General features: G+C 35.6%; 1 protein-coding gene across 1 annotated transcript; it reads right to left on the minus strand.

The window, feature by feature from the left end:
* Positions 1 to 359: 359 nt before the first annotated feature.
* LOC131161681 (NADPH--cytochrome P450 reductase) lies at positions 360 to 21,202 on the minus strand. The gene is made up of 18 exons (XM_058117609.1): positions 20,700 to 21,202; positions 19,520 to 19,579; positions 19,309 to 19,385; positions 19,155 to 19,212; positions 18,917 to 19,000; positions 18,802 to 18,838; positions 15,254 to 15,323; positions 14,588 to 14,782; positions 14,406 to 14,498; positions 3,655 to 3,880; positions 3,450 to 3,533; positions 3,144 to 3,295; positions 2,956 to 3,052; positions 2,653 to 2,802; positions 2,493 to 2,570; positions 2,284 to 2,406; positions 2,081 to 2,194; positions 360 to 926 (listed from the first exon to the last, which is right to left on the minus strand). The coding sequence occupies exons 1-18, from the start codon at positions 20,985 to 20,987 to the stop codon at positions 846 to 848; spliced, it is 2,067 nt and encodes a 688-aa protein (XP_057973592.1). The 5' UTR covers positions 20,988 to 21,202; the 3' UTR covers positions 360 to 845.
* Between the last annotated feature and the right edge of the window lie 379 nt (positions 21,203 to 21,581).

Consider the following 21,581-nt stretch of genomic DNA (forward strand, 5'->3'; position numbering starts at 1 on the left):
ATTGTTACCATGTTCCTAGCTTGTAAAAGCAATACATGTTTAAGTTAAACAAGGTATTTTTAAAGATTTTAACTAGTATTCAAAGAGCCTCCAATAAATAAATAAATATATATATATATATATATATATATATATATATATATATGGTAAAATTATTAATGACTTTATTATCTCCACATCAAGGGCACAAAATTTAAACTTTCTATTGAGACTTTTCTGTATTTAAACAAAACATTATATAAAATTAAATTAAACTTCTTTCAAATCCACATAAATACTCAAGTGTTAAACACAAAACTCTGCAAAGACAAAAACCACAAACACCATAAGGTACAGAACGCTCATTCATAAGTGTCTGCTTGCAGATAATCTGTACTTTTTTTGGTAGGTTATTTGAACCATATATTATCACAGGGATTATTAAAGAAGATCCAACATCTTTATTTTAATGTACCACTATATATTATAATTATCCCTACGAAATCATAAAAAAAGCAGCCACATTTGAGAATGTGTCTCGCGAACTTCAACCTAGCCATCATGTTTTCTGTAAGCATTTTATATTGAGAAGATTACAAACAAATTATTTTCTGTCAGTAAAAAGAAACAGAAGAGGAGAAAAATAGCATACATTTAGCAGAACATTTGCACAGTAACACAGAAATGGCTTTGATTTACCATCAATTATCATCATCTGCAGCAAAACCTCCTGGGGGGGGGGGGCCCAGAGAGGACAACCTGTCAAACGGGCTCATGCTTGAAGAAGAATATGAAATGAAATTCAACCCCTTTGGCTGGCAATGGCAAGGACACTGCAAACCAAACTGGAGAGAAGTTTTAACCAATCACCAAACATCTCTTAGATATCGTCCGTCCATTTGCAGTTTCTTCACCAAAGACTCCGCCTTCGACGAGTCCACTCCCTCCTGAAATTCATAGGAGATAAATTAATACCAAACCAGCGTGTTTCATGCCTATGAAGTATGAAGCACTACACACCTCTCCAGAATCAATTTGGACATGAAAATGGGCACTATACATCTCAAGATGAGGCATGCACAAAATGCCTTGAGCCACAATTTGAAATACTAAATACCAAACATATCCACATTATTCATTGAGGCTTAGGCATGCATACAGTAGGCGCAAATTCTGCTTCTGTTTAGTTGAAATTTACACACTTTGGGTGACTACATTTGGCTGGAAAATTTTAACTGCATGTTTATATGAGAGGAATGCCCCAATGAGTCGATCTATAGAACTCTTGGGAGTCTCAATCTTTCTAAAATATTTGAGTTGCATCCTAGATCATAAAAATAATTTGGACTTTATAATCTTAAAATTATCTCAGCATGATTCACATAATGAATTCCAGTTAGTATTCTTAGAATGGCCAACAAGAGTAGTCCACAAATTATATTTGATTTTCTTAATTTTTTAATATAGATGTCATTTTTTTTACATTATTTTGTACAAAAATAAAATTTCCAAAAGGCACATGCTTTCAAAAGGATTAGAACACCTTGCTTTTACACATTCACCTTTCGATAACTAGGAAAAAGGACTATTAGGAAAGAGAAAGATGCACATTTTGAAATACAGTAACTAAAATGCCTCACATGCTTGGACAAAGTACAATCGTCAATTGGACAAGCAAATATTTCAACCATCGGTCTCCATAAGGACCCAACGGGTGTGCAGATACAACTATATATAATCAAGTGCAGCAGGATAGGAATTTCTTTCAATTAAAACTTCATAATAACAGTTTTATTCAAAAACTGCAATTTGGGAATTTCAGACTTAGCTTCTGTAATATGCACAAAGTGAGAAGCATAACCTCCTATTTCTTCATTTTATAATTGTGAAGCTCATGTTTTTAAGAGCGTAACCTCCTATTGAATTACCCAATATGGACAGCCAAACAAGGTTGCTGGTTTGGAAACAATCCTACCTAACAGTTTTTTATTTTTTATTTTTGCAGGAACTGATCATTCTCAAGCCTTGAAGGAGTAAACTTGCACTTGACAGCCAACAAATATATAATTTTTTGGTGAGTTACATAAATAATGCTTCATACCTGCTCTTGGACAATAGTATGCAACGTTCGATGAACATCTCTGGCCATACCCTTCGCATCCCCACAAACATACAGATAACCCTCCTGGGAGATTAAACTCCATATGTATGCAGCCTGCAGATCAAATACAATTACAGTTAATGTAAATAATGTATCTCATAATCATAATCCACTTATGTCCCTACTTCCCTAGATCAACTTACTTTTTCCATCATCTTATGTTGAACATATTCCTTCTGCAGTCCCTCCCGCGAGAATGCAACAATTAGCTCAGATATCACACCTTGTTTCATGAAATTATTGAGCTCATCCTCATAAATAAAATCCTACAAAATATAGGAGAAGGTTAAGAAATCCCATGGCACCAAGGAAAAAATTTGGCCACAAGACTGCAGGCAGCAATAATCATTACCATCCTGCGATTTCTACATCCAAAGAAGAGTATAGCAGGACCAAGTTGAGCACCATCTTCTTTGAGCACCAATCTTTCCTGGAGGAAGTCACCATTATTTTAGATTTTATTCTCCTTGCACAATGTCCAGAGGAAAAAACAATACAAAGTATTTTCATACCTGTAGAAATCCTCTGAATGGTGCCAAGCCAGTGCCAGGGCCCACCATGATAATTGGGATGGATGGATTGGCTGGCAACTTAAAATTAGATGTTCTAATGAATATAGGAGCGCAGCTACATTCATGGCTCTTCTCCAGAGGAACTGAATTCTGATTTCAGATTCAAACAGATGTTAGATGCCATTGAGGACAAACTTATGGTGTCACCCAGCTACAACAGCATATACAGATATACCAACCAAAATGCGGGATACAAGCAATGTTATGAGAAACGATAAAATTGTTAAGAGACTCCAATACTACCTTCATCCAGGTTGAACACACCCCTCTGTGAATTCTGCCTGTTGGACTATGCCCATAAACTAAAGCACAAGTTACATGAACTCGATTGGGAGAATACCTACAAAAAAGGGGCAACAATCAATCAAGTTTTCTCATCACTCCTGACCAGATGGAATTTCTAGTCAATGCTGAACAAAAAAGGAAACTACCTAGGAGATGATGAGATTGAATAGTAACGGGGCTGTAAGTGAGGGGCCACGGCAGCAAAAAACACGCCAAGAGGAGGCTTTGCTGATGGGAACTCAGCCATTACCTCAAGAAGACTTCTCTGACTCCCAACAACCCATTGTGAGTATTCATCCTGAATCATGAGAAGTCAACATAAATGCAAAATCAACAAATATCAACCAGAAGATGCATACTGCAAGAACCTGAAATGTTGCCAATTTCAGAAACTTGCACTCCATGATTAAAAAAAAAATCTCAAAAGGAAAGAAAACAGTAAAAAAGGTAACCTTTCCCTGAGGTGATGACAAAAATTTAAGTCTTTCTGCTTCAGAAGGTTCACATGCATGAGCTGCCAAAGCAACTAAAGCAGCCTGGAAGCAGAAGCCAAACCAAGGGGGGGAAAAGGGCAGCAGTTGTGAGAAATGGAGCAACAAGAAGGCATAATATCTTAAAACTAAGTACCAGAAAGACGGGAAATGCAAAAGAGACGACCTTTCTAGGAGGGTTCAACAAATCTGCATAACAAGCCAATGCAGTTCGAAGAGTACAAGGACCTGGAAAGGGAGGGGCCAAAGAGCTTCCAATGGATGTACCATCATCCTTGTCAGTGTGAATAGAAAAAAGCAAATCTAAAGGTTGACCCAGCAACATTCCTGCTTCTTTGACAGTCTCGTCACAATTCTCAGCATAAACACCCACATGATCTCCAGTTTCATACCTGAGAAATTTGTAATTCCAGAAAGACAGAAAAAAGGATCACCACTTAAACTTTTATATTGCAGTGAGTTTCAATATTGTTAAAGACATAAATCAATACAATATAATTCTTGGGGGGGGGCGGGGGGGGGGGGGGGGGGGGGAGGATAAACAAATAAATAAATTCAAAGGAAAACATAGCACATTGTTTTTACCAGATGCAAAGGAAAACCAACAAACAATTAAATATATAGAAGTATCTATCTATGGAGTAAATTAACAAGAAAACTTCTATAGCAGCATAGTTGCCCAACGTTCAAAAGGAAAATAAAATAACGGGTCTCCTTAAACCAGTATCAAACTGACAACTAATTTTTCTGGAGTCATACATCAAGCCAGCAATAAGATCAAGTAGAAAATTCAACATTGCATACCTTCAAATTAAAATACAAAATAATCTATGTTTCTGCAAATAAAACTATGTCGATGTCATACTGCAAACCATAGTTGTTAGAATCGTGATTCGAATCGAATAGGCAGAAAAACAGCTTTAATTGGAAAGAGAATCAAGGTTGGAGTCAAATCAAAGGAGAATTGATCGATTCAAACAATGAATCAATGAATTGAATTGAATCGTGCGATTCGATCGATTCATCGCTGGCTGCACACAAACACCTCCAACTGCTTTAAAGCCCAGCGAAAACCCATTTTTACCCCTTTCTTTTTTGAATGATTTAGTTTTTCCTTTTACGTAGGTCCTGTCCCAAAGAAGAGAAGAGCTGCGATGTTTTGCTTTTCCTTCAGCCATTCCTGTATGCTCTGGCTCTGAATTCTGCTATTGACGACTTTGAATTTTGAAGGATTGCCAGAGTGCCAGTAGTTTGCAGTATTCCATATATTATTCTGTTCTGTCATAAAAGAAAGACCATATCTTGTGGGCTTTCTACTTCTCTGCTGAGCTTGCTCTTTCTGCCATTGAAAAAGTCGAGAGTCAAGACTCAGTTCAGACTGTTGAGTGTAGACTGCAGAGAACCAGAGAACCTGTCAATTGGTATCTTGGTTGCCTAAGCCTTCCTTTAATTTTTTATTCATTTTTTTTATTTTAATCAGTTTTATTTGTACTTTTAATTTACTTTCCTTCTTATTTTAATTGTCAAAGTTTATAGTAAGCTGTAATCCTATGCATTAAAAATGATATTTTTTTCTTAAAACAGTAAAAAGCACAAATAAAGTTCAGATCTTTATTGCTTTTGATGATACATTCTCTTAAAATATAGTCTTAAAAACCTCAAAGTTCAGTTTTTTATTAATATTTTCCTGTTTCATTCTCTCTCTCTTTTTTTTTTAGATGCATACGCATGATTTTTTATTTTTAAATCATAAATGTTAAATACTTATTCAAATCTTTATTGCTTTTCATGACACATTCTCTTATAAAATAGTCTTAACAAGTTAAAAACCACAAAGTTCATTTTATTTTTTATTAATATTTTCTTGATTCATTCTCTTATTTTTTTTAAAACATGCATACACATGATTTTTTATTTTTAAATCATAAATGTTATATTGCACGAAGCCATGAAGCATGAGCAATTCAAGTATTCAACAATTAATAGAACATTCAATATTATAATGGCCTGCCTATTGACCTTCGTGATATTTTATTATATTCATTTATTCACTATAGTATTATACTATTCTTGTTACAGAATATAGAGTTATAATAAATTAGTAATATAGTTATAAACTTATAGTGCAATAGTATATGTCTATAATTTAAATTATACTTCTTTAGTTGTTTCTTACTCTTTTTGAATATGTTATTTATTGTTTATTTGTATGTTGAAATTTTAAATTTGACTTGGAAAGTTTGCACTTATTTGAGTGTTAGTGTGGGAAGATGGCTTCAAGTTCAAGTGTAAGCCTAGAAAACAGAATTCCAATACAAAGAGTGAAGAACCTACACGGGATCATTACTCCCGAATCAATGATAATAGGCTGCACTTGAAGAACAATTATTGTGGGCTTGAAAGTTGGGGTGGCATAATTAGAATGAAGCATCATTTTGCAGGGGATCATTATAATGTTGCTCCTTGTAAGAAGTGTCTAGAAGAGGTGAGGGAAAAAATTGTGAATCTTTTGGAAGGAGTAAAGCAAAAGAATGTTGACAATGAAAAAGAAATTTTTCAAGAAGAGTTCGGAGAACAAGAGCAAGAAGTTCAAATTATAAGAGAACAAAGACAAGGCACCATGGATGCTTTTGTAAGTAAGGGAAAAGGAGATGAGGGAAAACGGTTTAAGCAAAAAACCTTAAATGCATTGATGAAAAATAGGGAGCTGGTGGTTCAAAACATTTGCCAATTTTTACATGGACATGCTTTACCTTTCAACTTGGTGAAGAGTCCTTTATTTGCATCAATGATGAAGATGGTTGGGGAATATGGAAAGGGATTAAAGCTCCCACGTTATCATGAGGCTAGAGTCACATTTTTGAAGAAAGAAGTTGATATTTTCAAACAAATTATGGAAAATATAAGAAAAAAATAGGTAAAGACCGGATGTACTTTGATGTTAGATGGATGGACTGACAAAACAAAGGCATATCACAAATTTTCTGGTTAATAGCCCTAGTGGCATGGTTTTTCTCAAATCAATAGACACTTCAATTTATTTAATTTTGCATGATATTGGAGATTTGCCTATCTTTCATAACACAATTCAAAAGGCTAAGGAGGTGTGTATCTTCATTTATCGACACATATGGGTGCTTAACATGTTTAGAGAGCTTTCTAGGAAAAAAAGAACTAAAGAGAGCTGGGGTTACAAGTTCTGCTACATCTTTTCTCACATTGAAGAGTTTTGATGATACAAACTCACTCTTCGAGCCATGTTTGAATCAAAGGTGTGGGCCATGTGTCAATATGCTTTGAGGTGGAAGCTAAGAAAGTGGAGGGCATATTATTGTGTGGTGATAAGTTTTGGAAAGCAATAAAGTATTGCTTGAAGTGTGTGAGCCCACTTGTGAAAATTCTAAGGCTTGTTGATGGTGATGCAAAACCAGCAATGGGGTATAAATATATATATGAAGCCATGGATGGAGCAAAGGAACAAATTGCGCAAAACTTTAATCATCAAAAGACAAAGTATGATCGTATTTGGAGCATCATTGATACAAGATGGGATTTGCAACTCCATAGGCCCTTTCATGCAGCAGGATATTTCCTTAAACCGAGGTAAGTTGCACTGTCCAACAACTAAATCAATTGATAACATATTATGTGAGCAGCGAGCCTAATACCTATGCATTTATATTTATCACTTTTTATTTGTAGGTTCCAATATGGTGAAGGCTTTAATGCAGACATCGAAGTCAAAATTGGTCTATATAACACTACTGAAAAAATGTATCCATATGTTGAAACAAGGATCAAGATTGATCAACAATTGGAAAAGTTCAAAAAAACCGAAGGGATGTTTGTCTTAAGCATGGCTACACTAACAAGAGACAAGAAATAACTCGGTATTATGTCAATCTAATAGTTGCCTACTTGCCTTTATGATAATTTTTTCATTGTTTAGTTTTCTGTTTTTGGTTCAAAACCAAAAATATGATATGATGTTTATGCATATGTTTTGATCAAATGCATAGCTTTATGGTGGGACAGTTATGGAGAGGAGTGCAAGGAGCTTCAAAGAATTGCAATATGAGTCCTTAGCCTCACATTTAGTGCCACAAGATGTGAGAAAATTAGAGCACATTTAATCATGTCCACTCCAAAAAAAGGAACCGGTTGGATCAACAAAGACTAAATGCTAGCCTTTGTTAAGCACAATATTCAGCTAGAACTGAGGCAAACGAGAAGGCAACAAAGTGGTGAGACATATGATCCAATTTGTTTATCGGAGATGGAATCAGATGATGAATGGACTACCGAAAAGGAAGGTCCTTGTCTACCGGAAGACATGTCATGGATGAATGTTAGTGAGCGCTTTGAAGATAATGGAGGAGTTGGAAATAGTAAGAAAAGAGAGGTAGGAGCTGTCTGAAATTATATTTGCTGCTCTATAAGCAATTAGTTTATGAATGGAGGACAGGGCTTTAAAAATAATTGTCATATTAATAATTTTATAATGTCATGATAATGTAGGACCACTGAACCTGAGATTTGATCGTAGAGGAAAAGATAAAAATGTCAAAGAATATGACATTGAGCTGATTGATGAAGAGGAAGGAAACGAAAAAGAAAAGGAAAAAGAAGAGATGATTGTGGTAGATGATGACGATGATGGTGATGATGACGATAACCTTGCATTAGAGGAATGGAATGATGAATGATGATACACTACATTGCACAATAGTTGTCTAACATAGATGGTTTAGAGTTTAGTTTGCTTTGTTTTATGAATAGATGTGGGCTTCTAGATATCCTTTTTGTTTTTGAAGATGACATCTCATAACACGTGTTAAACTTATAGTTTTGAAATATCATAATTTGATACCTGATAGAGATGGGATGGATAGATGATGGTGTATTTTTTGTATATGGTTCGTTTTTCCTTCATATAAATATGTGAGTTAAATAGATCATGGTAGGATTCATGCCTACAAAACTTGCTTCAACGGAAAGCGTCATTCCAATTGTTAACATGATTGATCCATATTTGTTGAAATTTCAAATATATTTTGCTATTTTATTTTGTTTTACATAAGTGCATGTCATTTGGAATCAATTTTTCAAATTTTTTACCGAATCTTACTATTCGATTCAATTCTTGATTCACTAAATTGGAATTTCGATTCACGATTCGAATATCGATTTGACAACTATGCTGCACACAACTTTCTTGATTCGATTATGAAACAAACATTAATAAAATGACAGGCATGCATTGTTAGAGAGACTGTCACTGTTTAATTTCAGAAAATTTTATTTAAGGACTGAAACAAGGTACAATAATAGGAGGCAAGGTGTCTTCTGAAAAACAGTAAGCAACAACCAAAGAGATTACATAAGAGCTGCCTTTCAATTTCTTGAAGGTCGGATAGCGATAAATCCAAAAAATTGAATGGGCCCAAAAGGGAACCAAGAAATTCAACTCTAACCCATAACTAACTTGGAGAAGTTGTGCGACCCTTGAAAGTTTTCGCGTTCCTCTCAATCCAAAAGATTCCATAAGAAAGCAAAGACAGCATCATGCCACTGCAGCCCTTTCTGCTTGAGCCAAAACCTCAACGTCTCACAAGAAAGAAATCTCTCCACATGTCGATGCACTACCCAAGCTTCACCAAAGCAAGAGGAGAGAGCATTCCAAAGGTGGGTTACCACCTAACAATGGGGGTAAAAGGTGAGCATTCATTTTGTTAGACTAACGACACATCAAACACATAATAGGACCAAGAGACTTGTGGTGTCTTCTTGTTTAACAAATCATGCCTGTTTATTCTATTTAGAGTCAGAATCCATATGAAGGTCCAAATCCTCAAAAGGACCCTTTGCCTTCCAAACAATGTGGCTTTAGGGGGGAGGGAATTCAAGAACAAGTTTTTAAGAGGTGTAAAAAAAAGATTTTGAAGAAAAAGACTCAAAGAATCACCCTCACAAAACGCTCAAGTCATCCAAATGAGCAAACGATCCAACATAGTAAGCAAGGTGGTAAGCTCATTGACCTCTCTCTCATTGATATTCCTAAAAGAAATGGAAAACTCACAAAAGATAGTCCCCCTCGGAAGAAAAGAACAAATGAATAGGTGCTTTGGGAAGAGTAGAAAGATTAAACAAATGAGGCATCAAAAGCTCCAAAGAATTATCACCTATTCAAACGCCCTCCCAAATCAAACCCTATCGCCATTATAGACTTTGAAACAGGTGAGAGAAAAGAACAGGCATGCCACCTAGGACACAAACTTTCAAGGGCTTACATGAGAAATAATGTCATTTCCTCTAGTCTCCCATCCATTTCGACGGAGTCCAATTTACTTTTCTATCACCTTGTGCCATAGCGAATTAACCTCTTAAGGAGGACTCCCATAATCATTCCCAATTAAGATGTTCTAAAAACCCACATTGGGAAGCCCCAACACCCTTTAGATTTGTATCTTCTAACATCCTCCTAGCTGACTACATGATCTCTCTTGATCTCCTGAGAATTTGATTCGAGAAAATCACGCACCACCGTCTCAATACCCCAGCTACATTCGTGAGCACTCTTAAAAGAGAAAGTAAAATAGGAATGTTGGAAAGGGAGGCACTAATAAGTCTTAACACAACCTCCAAGAGACAAATATGCCCTCTTCCACCCTATAACCTCCTTTCGACCCAACCTTCTTAATCACAGGGTCCCAAAAAGCCATTGAGATAGGATTGCCCCCAAGACAGAGACCAAGATAAGCAAGCGACCACTCTAAGGAGACATAACCACCAAGGTTCTAAAACTCTCTAAATCTCTCACTTAAATTGACACCAACCACCCCAGTCTTGGACAAGCTGATCTTCAAACCCGAAATATTTTCAGAGATTTTTAACAAAATAATGAAATTTTGGAAATTTGCACTGTTGTCCTCAAGAAGCAGCATAGTCTCAGCAGTAAACTAAAGGCACCTCCACTTCCTCCCAACAGAAGGAACCTATGATCACCCCAAACCCTAGGGTGCACAAGCATCCTGCAACAAGGTGAACAAAAATGGAGAAATTGGGTCCCCTTTCCTAAGCCCGAGTAGCCCTAAACCACTCTCTAGGCTGACCATTGACAATAATTGACAAATTGGTCGAGTCAGGCAACCTCTGACCCAATATCTCCACACACTGTTTAATCCTTAGAAGTAAAAAATAAAAATAAAAATAAATCTTATTTTTTCTAGCATATATTTGATTGCATCTAAACTATCAGTTAAGGTAAGAGGAGACAGTTTTGAATCTTCTTTTTTCTACCCTACTATCCCTAAATTGCTGTTTTTCTTCTATGAATTTAAAATTAATATAAAATTCTCAACTAATAGGTAAATTAGTAAATTAATATATCTTTACCAAAAGTTCCAGCAAAAAATTTAAATCCTTATTTTTTTTAATCTAGATAACTGTTATAAGACCATAACTTTTTTTTTTTTAAGTCTCTATAACTACCAAAAGTTGCAAATGTCCCCCTTAGTTTCAATTATAATCTAACTCTAAATGAAACTAATACTTGGGGGCCTATTTCAAGCTTACAATGCTAAAAGTAATTTTAGAAAATTAAATAAACTCAATTACTAGTTCTCTACATAAAAATGTATAAAATATAAGAGTCCTATTAAAAATAGTCTAAATAAAGAAAACATAAGTACAATAAAAATTACAAAATGTAATCCTCTTGCTGGCATACTGCATCATTCTCTCCTGGCTGAAAAGAATTTGAACTTAAATTTTAAAGATTCAAACGACCAAGAACCAATAATCGAAAGAGGCTAATGCAATTTCTATGCTTCAAAATGAAATCAGATTGTATGATGGAGAAGCCATTGGAAGTGTAATTAAGATATTTACCCAGAATACAAATGCAACAGGATTCGGCTCAAGTTCCAATTTTGACATGCCCATTATTTCTTCTCAAACTGCCTCCTTTGATGGCCTCAACCCTTGTTTGACACCAATGATAAATAAGTGCTTATATCACTTATTATTTATTTGTTAGTACATGCAGCAATTAAGTATTATTTGGTTAAGAAAAAATACTTGTAACTAAGTACTTATCAAAAACCTCTTTAAGTTTTGAAGAAATGCTTATGGCTACTTATAAGAGGCTCAATGACATAAAGTTATATACAATAATATACCAATTCCATAGTATAATAACATTTTATGTTAAGTAATATTATATCATATTTAAATAATACAACACTATCATCTTTATATAATAATACATAATTATAATTACAGAAAAGTATATATGATTATCATTTAAATTATTATTTAAAGGTATTATTATTAACCTATTATGACAAATATATTAGTCAATTTTCTACCATTACCAAGCCCCACTTATAACTAATAGTACTAATAGTACTTAAAACAAAGGCATCTCTCCCAATTGACAATTTTCAGCTACTTTTTTGCTCCTGGACTACCTCCTCTTTGGTAGGTGCATGGGAAGGCATCTCCTTTATCTCAGAATATCTCGTCATATCCAAACCAGGATTAATATTAGTACAAGAGTGCAAAGCATAGCTTCATGTTTGCTCATGCTAACATTAAATATTTCAATTTAGAGGCAAGTATCTCCATTTTTCTGTTTGCTTTCTGGTCAGTTCAGACCACCCATTTTACTGGTGTCCTCTGGACTGGCAGTTCAGATGAGCCTGTCAAAGCTCAGGTTAGATTGAACTGGATCAGCAGAGAATCTGGGTTCGATCCACTTCTTTGCTCAACTCTTACCCGCATTTTTTCTAATCCTTCAATCAAACAAAGAGGTTAGAGTTTCCTTCTCACTGAGCACAGCAGTGCTGCAGCAGCCCAGCAATGGTTTACTCACTCACGGATGGCACGATGACAAAAAAAAGCAGAGAACAGCAATAATGAAAATGTACTAATTGCAATAGAACAATGGATGTTGCAGCAGGGATGATTGGTTGTGACAAGATTGAAGATTGTTATGATGACAAACAGGCAGCAATGACATGCAATCAGTGCAAATGAATGGAGATGACAATGGTAAATTGAAAACAACCACAGGATTGTCCTGGAGATGTGCAAGAATGACGACAACTTCTTGGCACTCAGGGGCTCTGGTCACTGCAAGGAATTAAGACCCCGTTTGGAAACATCCTAAAAAATAAGTACTTTTTCAGAAAAGTACATATTTTAAGCACTTGTGTCAATAAGTTGCATTCAGAGTGCAATTAAATAAATACTTATTTCAAAAATTACTTTCCCAAACTACTTTTTTTAAGAAAATTAAATATATTTTTTAAAAAAAGTATTTATCCAAAAAAGTACTTATAATAAGTAATATCAGACTACTTATAGATAAGTACCTTTTTTTTTTAAAAGTACTTTTATACATGGTTCCAAAGTCCAAACGATTCAAAGCTTTGAACATGGACTTCAAATTGGAGGTGATACGGTTTGGGCAAGCTTCCGGATTGGAGCATAAAAAGGAATAGAGGATTTAGGGTTTCTGGATTCAGTGATGAGTTGTCCAGCAGTTTGGGGTTCAGATTAGGGTTCCAGTTCCACCCAAGCCTTTTTTAGAGATGCTAGTGCTACAGTAATAATTTCTGAGCAAAATAGGAGATTTGAGTGTTAACAGACTGCTGGGAGCAGTTCATAGTAAGAAGTGCAGCTGAGTGCATAGGTACAGGGTGTGGCCTGTGGGTTAAACAATGGAGTTGCTTAGCAATATTGGATGCTGACTGTGGTGGAGATGCAGGGCAATTGTGGCGGTGGAAAATGCAGTTTATAGAAAGAGAGAAGGTCGCAAACCCTGCAATTTTGACTTAAAATCTACAGTAGCCCGATCACTCACCAACTGCTATGGTGATTTGAGTTAAAATCGTGAAAGCCAACAAATAACACTAACAGCTGTGTTGGATCAGAGTCTGATACCACTTAATACAAGGACAAATGCCCCCCGACCTCAATTCCAACTCAACTATAAATAGGACTAATACAAAGGGAGCCTTTATACGTTTACAATGCTTGGAGAAAAAGAAAAATAATTCTAGAAACTCAAATAAGCCCATACTAATTCCCTAAATAAAAAATATCCTAAAATCTAAAGGATAGAATCCCTATTAAAAACACCCCAAATAATGAAAGCAAAAATAAATATAAAAAATATATAATTCCTCTTGATTGTGTGCTACATCCATGGTCATTTAATGATTAGGCATCATTAGATACACACTGTATGTGTACAAGTGCCCACATTTTATTTTCATTCCCCATTCTAAGAAAAAAAAAACAAACAAACATGCAACAGCATTTCTTCTGTGCACCAAAATCTCTTACCACAAGAAACACTTCATATGAGAACTGGTTCAGCCAGTAAAGATTTCTACCCAAAGAAACACTTAACTCCTCAAACTTGTTTGGAACTCAAGAAATTCTATTTGAGAACACAGTATTTGAAAGGCAAGGCAACAACCTAATAAGAAAACTTAAATGCAGCTTGAATATTCAAATTGTGGGTTTAGCTTTCCAAGGGAATATTATTAAAGCTGCAATAATCATTCCATCGATAATCCGTGACCTCTAGTCATTTGACTTCAAATTTTCAGATGTGACATGTTGGAAAGGGCCTTATTTGAAGTTACAATTTTAGTCCAATCAGACACAAGAGAAGGACCATTACAGAATCATAGCATATTCAAAGAACACCCGCTGAATTTTTTTCCCTCTTCATGTATGCAATTGAGGCAATTCAGACCCCTTTTATCCCACAACTATTTAAATATATGCCAATAATTATTAGATGCATCTCTAAAACACTCCCCAGCATTTCAAAGATAAAGCATAATTACAAATTAAATTTGAATCTCAAAATAATAAGAGCTTTCGCAGTAAAAAACTTACGTAATATTCGTGCCTGATATATCAAATTCCAGATGTATGCAAGAACGGTCAGACTCAGGCTTGTGGAGCTCCCTCTGAACAGCTACATTAACCCTTTGGCACAAATAAAGAACGTAAGCTCACCCAATTAAAAAAAAAAAAAAACAGTGGAAGAGAACCATAACAAGAACATGCCTATGTACCTGCATGGATGGTGAATATCAAATGAAGCATTGCCATTTGCCACGTTGAAATATTTATCATCACATGAAGTAACATCAGGATCATAAATCATCACCCGATATTCAGGGATGGCAGCCGTATATGGAGTGGATGCGGTATTTGCATCCTGATCATCTCGGAGCAATTGATCTAACTCAGGCCACAGCAATTCTCGCCTAAAAGGGATAAAACATATGGCAACAATTGTCATGGCAGAAAAATGCAATCATGGTCTGTATGCAAGCTACTTTTAAGGAAGGGGGTTAGAAATCAGACATTGACCCCTTCAGGTTTGCAACAAGTTCAACCCTGCTGATTCGCATGAATACTAAATATGAGAAAGAAAATACCTATTCAAAGTGTATAGTCCCTTGAAGAAGGGAAATTCTTGACCTAGGGCGAACCATCATATAAAATTCATAGGGTGAAGTCAACTTTTAACCAAATCTCAGAAGGTCAACAGGCAAATTTGTTTTCTTTGAGAGGCAAGGAAATCAAGTAAGGCAGCTTGTCAAGCTCCAGATTCTATCACTAGGTTTGGGTGACATCCACCCTGGAACCAGATACAAGCTAGGACAGAAATTTTAACAGAAAATTTGTTTATAAAAAAAATTGAGGGAAAAAAAAAAAACAAGACTATGGGATACCAAGCAGAAAAATCATCCTCTATGCATTGATCGTCGTCACCAAGACCAACCTGAACGAGCTGCTTCGCACCTACATATCAAATGCATGAATAAATTTTAATTGAGATCATTTGAAATAAGACACAATTTATCACCAACCCCATCACAGTGAAGATATGAAACTTGAGAATATCGGAATAAGGTAACAATTGCAAAATAACCAACAATTAAACATGATCAAATGCTAGATTCCATAGGTTTTAATAAGATATGGTCGGCTATTCATTCCCAAAGTTTATGTACAAATCAAATGCCAAATAAATTTTGATGACAGCATGCAAAAAACACATAAGTCATTCAACTCAACAAAAAATAAAAACCTGACAAATGAATGACAAGGAAATATCAGACTGGATAATATACCTAAAGAACCAGTCTTTCAATAACTGTCATATATGAAAACATTAGTTCGAATGTTTGCAAATCTAGCAAGTTCAATGTCGCACCACATTGTTGCTGCCACTGATTATGTCCCCAAGCTATAAAAATTCAAAACTTGAAAATTTTCCACATGATCAAATGTTAAGAGGAAGAAATTAACCTAATCTTTGGACCTTTCATAATAGATCATGCAAATGCTATAATTTTCTGCCCAAGATTATTCAAAATCGCTGCAATCTAAAGAATCTTATTAAAAGGTCAAACTAGGACCTCTTCCCACCTCCAATCCTAACAGGGAGGACTCTGTTCCATTCCACCCTTATCCCAAACTGATCATATGTAGAGGACTAGCAACCTATCATTAGTTAATACAATTCCACTCCCATTCCTGCCCCGTCCAAACCCATTATTAAAAAGCTTTATGACCTAATACAAAATAATAATCTCCAAAACAGAGTGTAGGTGATACAAATAGGGAGAGAGAGGAGGGATGGGAATATTGGAACACACATTACACAAACCAATGATCAAATGACATCAATAAGTGATCTAAGTTCAGATGGTGAACCCTCACCATGGAAAGGAGAAAGCCATTGCTCTCTCCCAGCCAAAGAAAAGATTAAAAACAAGAAGTCCCAACCTTAGTATATCCTTCTTTTCATACACAATGGCAAAAATGACGCTAACATAGTTAATAAAAGAAAATCATTAACAAAATGGTATACGTAACTGGCGAGAGGTGGGGCAAAGGCCTTTTTTAAGACCAAGCCTAACCTTAGCCAATTTGTGCCTTCTCCAAGCCTGACATATTAGGGGCAGGAAAGGCCATATTACTTGATATACCACTGCCAACTAGTTTTAACGTCTGCACCACAACTTCCAAAACTATTTGGAACTTATGAATAGTAAGTAAACTAAAGTGCAAGAGGAACAATATGAAAAAAAAAAAAATTGCAATATGCAAGTAAACATGAGATAAATAAATCCAAAATAGAGAGAAAAACAATTAACAAGAAATCCGCTAAAAATAAATGCACCTTAGGTAATAGGAGGATTTAACATGGGCGTGAGGCCGCCATCCAGAGAACCCCAATTAAACAAGATTCAAAAACAATATTTTCTAGCCAAAGTTTTGCAGTCCAAGTCATCAAATTCTATTTTACTCATTCCAAAATGCATTAAAACATTGACAGCCACATTCTAAGTAACGTTTTAAGGTTACCAACTTACTGTCACTATCTCATCAACCTACAAACCCAAAACTTTTTACTAGCCAAACCAGTGAGGGAGAGACATTAATATGAACAAGAGGAAATTTTGATTTTCCACATCCCACATGATAAATTCAGGCACATTAGCTTTTAACAAATAAATTTAGGTATGCATACAACAAACCATTGGGAAAAATGATTGGGACAATTTTATTTTAACAAAATTATTTTTTGTGTGTGTGTGTGTGAGAGAGAGAGAGAGAACTACTAGGCAATGCTTAAACTCCTATGAAAATTCACAAAGAAATCTTTTTATACTTCTCGATTCTCTTAACCATGAAATTGGAATCTTAAAAAGGGGAACATGTATGTTTGCTAATGTACTCCTATCCTAATTAGAGTGAGTTCCTTCATTAAATACAATCTCTTCCACATGCCAATCCTATTTCCAACTCTCTCCAAAGGGGAAATCCACCCACTCTCGCTTCACACAAAGCCTCAATTGGTATACAGAGATAGGTGGGAGAGAAAGACAACCTACCCACAACCTAGGTCTGCCACAAGCACCTCCACTTCTTTCACATCCTCAATTAAGATGAATTTACTTCTATAAAGGTCACAAGCTAAACATAACTTCAAGACAAAGAAGCGCTGTGATTAAATCAGAACGATATTCCCAAATTTCCACATAAAATCACATCCCCCCCGCCCCCAAAACACACTCTTTCGTGGTCAGCACAAAACCCTGTAAATTTTATTGTCTTCTCCACAAGCTTACTAAAAGTCTCCACTCCAATGATGAAAAGTAACATTTAGAGCAAGCATCTGCTTGTTTAAGGCCTCTTGAACTCCTGAAATATCCACATTGGCTCCTACTCACCAATAAAGAAAAGCAGCAGCTGATACTCACAGTAGAAGTTATTACATTGATCCACTGTGATTGATTGGGATCATGATCACAACTGATGGGATTTTTGTGCTTATCAGAGATGAATCTGCAATTTAGGGTTTTTATTTTATAAGACTTTATTTCATAATTTTCAGTTGTTTATAGATTTGTTGTTATTTTTTATCTATTTGTTTCCTTGCGAATTTGGCAGAAAATGCTTATAAAAGCTTCATTGTTAACTTTTGGAACAATTTGCATAATTGAGGATTGAGAACCCTGACTAAAATTTTGCCTTTTCATTCAACTTTCCCTTTTGATTTTTTTTTGGATAAACAAAGAATAATTTTAAAGGATGAAGAGGTACAGAGAAGAAAAATGAGGGAGAACAAGATATACCCCCATTACAAATGACAAACAACTAAACAAAAAGGAAGTCAATACAAGACTATTCTAATAAAGCACCACCAATATTTTGTTTTCCTTCTAATTTTCTTTTAGCACACCAACTGGACAAAGAACAAACGGTAATGAAATTGCAAGAAATAATAAGTAAAATAACACAACCTCAGAACATAAAAATTTACATTGTATTATCGAAGTGAAGAAAATAAAAAATAAAAAATCAAAGAGAGAGTTTTGGCACTCCTCTCCCCACAAAGAAGGAATAAGTTTGGGCTGATTTTAATAGTTTCGCCAATTTTTAACATCACTTTTATTCTTAGCCCAATACTTTTGAAATAATCCTGTAGAAACTGATAAAAATATATTACTACATTCATGATGACCTTAGCCAACCCAAAAAGACAACTGATGTTCTTAAGAATAATAATTTACATGGAAAATGGAACAAAATAAATAGCAAGTACAGCAATCACAAGCAAAAAGAATGAAAAAAAAAAACTTAAATTGCTCTCCAGTCTTCAATTTATTTAGGAAAGTGAGCACAAGGAACTTTTAAATGTGTAGACGGATTAAATAATAGTAACAGGTTACTAAATAAAAAATGCACATGTGAAATGAAAGCATACCTTGTTCAGCAAGTTGTTCATCTATCACTTTCCCTATCTGTTTCAGAATGGGTGGCATTAGATGATACAATTAAATAAACAAGTAAAGCAAAATAAAATATTTTATCAACTTTACCTTATTAAAATGTTCATATTGGCGGTTACCCAAACCAAAAACACCATATGTGAGTTGTTGTAACCAGACTCCTCGTTCTTTTCCCTGAAAATAACTTCAATGTATGCTACCTCATATAATAATAATAATAATAATAATAAATGATGATGATGATGATGATGATGAAGAAAAAACCAAAACAAAAGAGAAGCCGGCACACTGGCTTTAGAGTTTGAATTGCTGTGACAAAGCTACCTACCTCAGTAAACCATTTGTAAAATCTAGCAGCATTATCAGTGGGTTCTCCATCTCCATAACTGCAATGTCATGCTTAAATTTATTGAATATCACGCTTTGAAAAATCTCATACGCATTAAAAGGATCAAACGTTAAAAAGAAAGTACAAATCTTACGTGGCCACCATGAAAAATGCCAAAGATTCTTTTTTCAATTTTTCTTCATACTGATCATCATCCACAGCATAATCATCCTAAGACAACCATAAACAAAATGATAAATCTACAGGCAAATTCCAGTATTAGAAAAAAATTAATAAATCTAAAAGCAAATTCTAGTAAAAGAACCTCTAATACAATATCATACAACAATTGCCAATCATCATACCAGGTCAAGGACTTTGACAGCTGCTTTCTCATATCTTGCCTTGATCTCTTCGGCTAATGCCTATCATTTAAGAATTCAATGATAAGACACTACGGCTTACATGTCACAACAGATTTATAACGTACATACTTCATGCATACATACATGTGTACATTTGTATGTGCATGTTATATTTATATTAGCTCCTTGTATCACTAGGACACTGGAAAATACGATCTTAGCACTTAGGATATATGAATTCGGAATATGCAGAATACTGGCAAGATACTTCCTCCTGTAATGCCATTGTGATATTGGCTGCTAATGCCAAAACCAAAAAAGGTGTTAGCATGGGTATGCTAGTCAGAGCTGATGAAAATTGCCGCCACAAACAATGTACGTACACAAGTAAAAACTTCAACTAATTTTGAGTTTTGACCATTTGCTGTGCCGCGATTTCTGAAGTTCAAAATTCAGGTAGAAGACCTTCAAGAGCACAGACACTCTGCAATTGTAATGCATACATAGCAAAATACATAAAGCTATCATCATGTTAACCAATTCATAAATATTACAGCCTATGCGCCGCACCAAAATGCGTAATGTGTGAATAGCTAGCAAATTTGAGTCACATTTGTATCATTTTAGTGTCCATTAATTGCAGGCGATCAATCGTTAAAATCTTATAAAAAATTAACATTGCTAACAATTCAACTTTGAGATTGAGCCAAATAACCCAAAAAAAAAAAATAACAAACACAGCACTTGGCTCGTTTAGCCGAATCCAATTTTAATACAAGACTCAAAGAAGACTGCCGTTCTGGAATCGTTGACACGAGTTACCATCATTCTAAATGCGTCAAATGAACCAACGCTTTTTTTCAGTGACCTTTGTGAGTGTGTGTGTGTGTGTGTGTGAGAGAGAGAGAGAGAGAGAGAGAGAGAGAGAGAGAGAGAGAGAGATCCAGAAAGGATTCTACGATTGAAGCTTAGTCAAAGCCTCCAGTTTGACAAAAGGGACCACAGAAAGCACAAAAGCAGAAACGGAGACATATTCAACGATGAAATTTGCACTCGGAAGAACAAAATACCCCCAATTCTCCGAAGCTACAGAGACCTGAGGTTCGAATTTCAAGTCTGATTTAGTCAACATCCCACATTAAACCGCTAACTTTTCAGAGAGAGAGAGAGATAATCGCACCTTAGCGAACCCCTCGGCAGTGCCGGTCTGAGTACCAAAGAAGATAGTAACCTTCGTCTTCCCCAAATCAGCTTCAGCCCCATCTTCCTCCGCCGCAGCCACCGTAGACTTCAGCGCCACCACCGGCTTCACCTCCTTCCCTTGCTCCCCCGATCTCCGCCACAAAAACATCACAAAGCCGACAATCACAGCCACTGAGGTCGTCACGATCACCACCGCCCAGTCGGACTCCATCGACACCCCCAGCGCCGCCTGAATCGACCTCAGCAACTCCGAACTCGAACTCATCCTCGTCCCAGTTTTCAACCCCCCCTCTTACACCCTCTGCGATGATCGGCCGTCTCTCTCTCTAACCCTAGAAAACAGAGGAGAGAGAGAGAGAGAGAGAGAGGGGTCGACGAACGGCACTGAATGTGTGTATTATTTGAAGGTCTAGTTCACGCTCAGCGGACACCCACGGCGAACCAGAAATTTATGGGGCAGCTTTTGTATTTATTGTTTTTCTGGGTGGGGGAGGGGGTGAATCGTCTTTATGGCAATTTCGCTTTTCGCGTTGACAATCCCCACCTATCCCTTAGGAGCCATATTACCTTTTCACCCCTCCTACTATTTTGAATTTATAATGTCGAGGCGACTTTATTTTGTGTATATTCAAACATACACTTTATTTTATTCCACTTATAATTTTTTATTTTAGGTGTAAGAAATTGCATAAAAAAATTCTTAACATGGTCCAAGAGGAGAGATTCAGAGATATATGTTATTGGCTTTCTTCTTAGGGTTAATCTAATAAATACAGAAATACTTGTATCAGTAGCATCACTCATCACATGAGTTTATACTTATTTTATTAAATAAAATTTATTAAAAAATAATAATTAA

The sequence above is a fragment of the Malania oleifera genome, chromosome 8, assembly GCF_029873635.1.
Source record: "Malania oleifera isolate guangnan ecotype guangnan chromosome 8, ASM2987363v1, whole genome shotgun sequence".
Classification (NCBI taxonomy): Eukaryota; Viridiplantae; Streptophyta; class Magnoliopsida; order Santalales; family Ximeniaceae; genus Malania; species Malania oleifera.

Coding starts and splice junctions, on each gene's coding strand:
- LOC131161681 (XM_058117609.1), bottom strand. CDS start 20,987: ATGAGTTCGAGTTCGGAGTTGCTGAGGTCGATTCAGGCGGCGCTGGGG. Junction 19,213..19,308: donor GCATTTTTCATGGTGGCCAC/GTAAGATTTGTA, acceptor ATGACATTGCAG/TTATGGAGATGGAGAACCCA. Junction 19,001..19,154: donor TTTACAAATGGTTTACTGAG/GTAGGTAGCTTT, acceptor AGTTATTTTCAG/GGAAAAGAACGAGGAGTCTG.